This window comes from Palaemon carinicauda, chromosome 7 (genome assembly GCF_036898095.1).
Source record: "Palaemon carinicauda isolate YSFRI2023 chromosome 7, ASM3689809v2, whole genome shotgun sequence".
Taxonomy (NCBI): Eukaryota; Metazoa; Arthropoda; class Malacostraca; order Decapoda; family Palaemonidae; genus Palaemon; species Palaemon carinicauda.
Window position 1 is genome coordinate 36,878,994 of NC_090731.1, and position 488 is coordinate 36,879,481.

The 488-nt window shown below is 49.6% G+C and overlaps 1 protein-coding gene across 1 annotated transcript in view; it reads left to right on the plus strand.

Moving 5' to 3' along the window:
- The window catches only part of LOC137644238 (piggyBac transposable element-derived protein 4-like), a 41,912-nt gene extending 41,669 nt beyond the window's left edge, over nt 1-243 (plus strand). The window contains exon 2 of the mRNA XM_068377236.1: nt 70-243. Within this exon, the coding sequence (XP_068233337.1) occupies nt 70-243 (174 nt within the window). The remainder of the gene's footprint in view (nt 1-69) is intronic.
- The last annotated feature ends 245 nt before the right edge of the window (nt 244-488 follow it).

Genomic DNA, 488 nt, shown 5'->3' on the forward strand with positions numbered 1-488 from the left:
CGCCAGGCATTGAAGGGCAATCCACTTCCCTATACAAGAGGAATGATAATTTGTCTTACCTGGCATCAGCCGCCCTACGTATCACCTCACGAGCCAGTTTGCTCTCACTCCCATATGTATCAGCTGGGCTGGAAGGACACGGCAAGCAAATGCAAAACTCCATTGTCGGGAAGCAGCGACGACACAACTCCCGTGCAAATCCTCCGACGGGAACAAGTAGCAGAAAACTACCGTCGCAGATGACAGAGCACCTGCTAAACACTTCAATGGCAGTGCGAAGGTGATAGCCAAAGTCGTCCTCCAAGACACAACAAATGCTGAGACGGGAAATAGTGTCGGTGAGAGCTTATCAAGGCCCGAACTGCATTCACCGATCGACCAAGTCCACTCATCACCTTCCCAGCGTTCATCAACACTCACAGTAAAAAGAATAACAATCGTTAAAAGGATAGTCCACTAATACAGAAAGGAGGAGGAGGAGGCGCAAA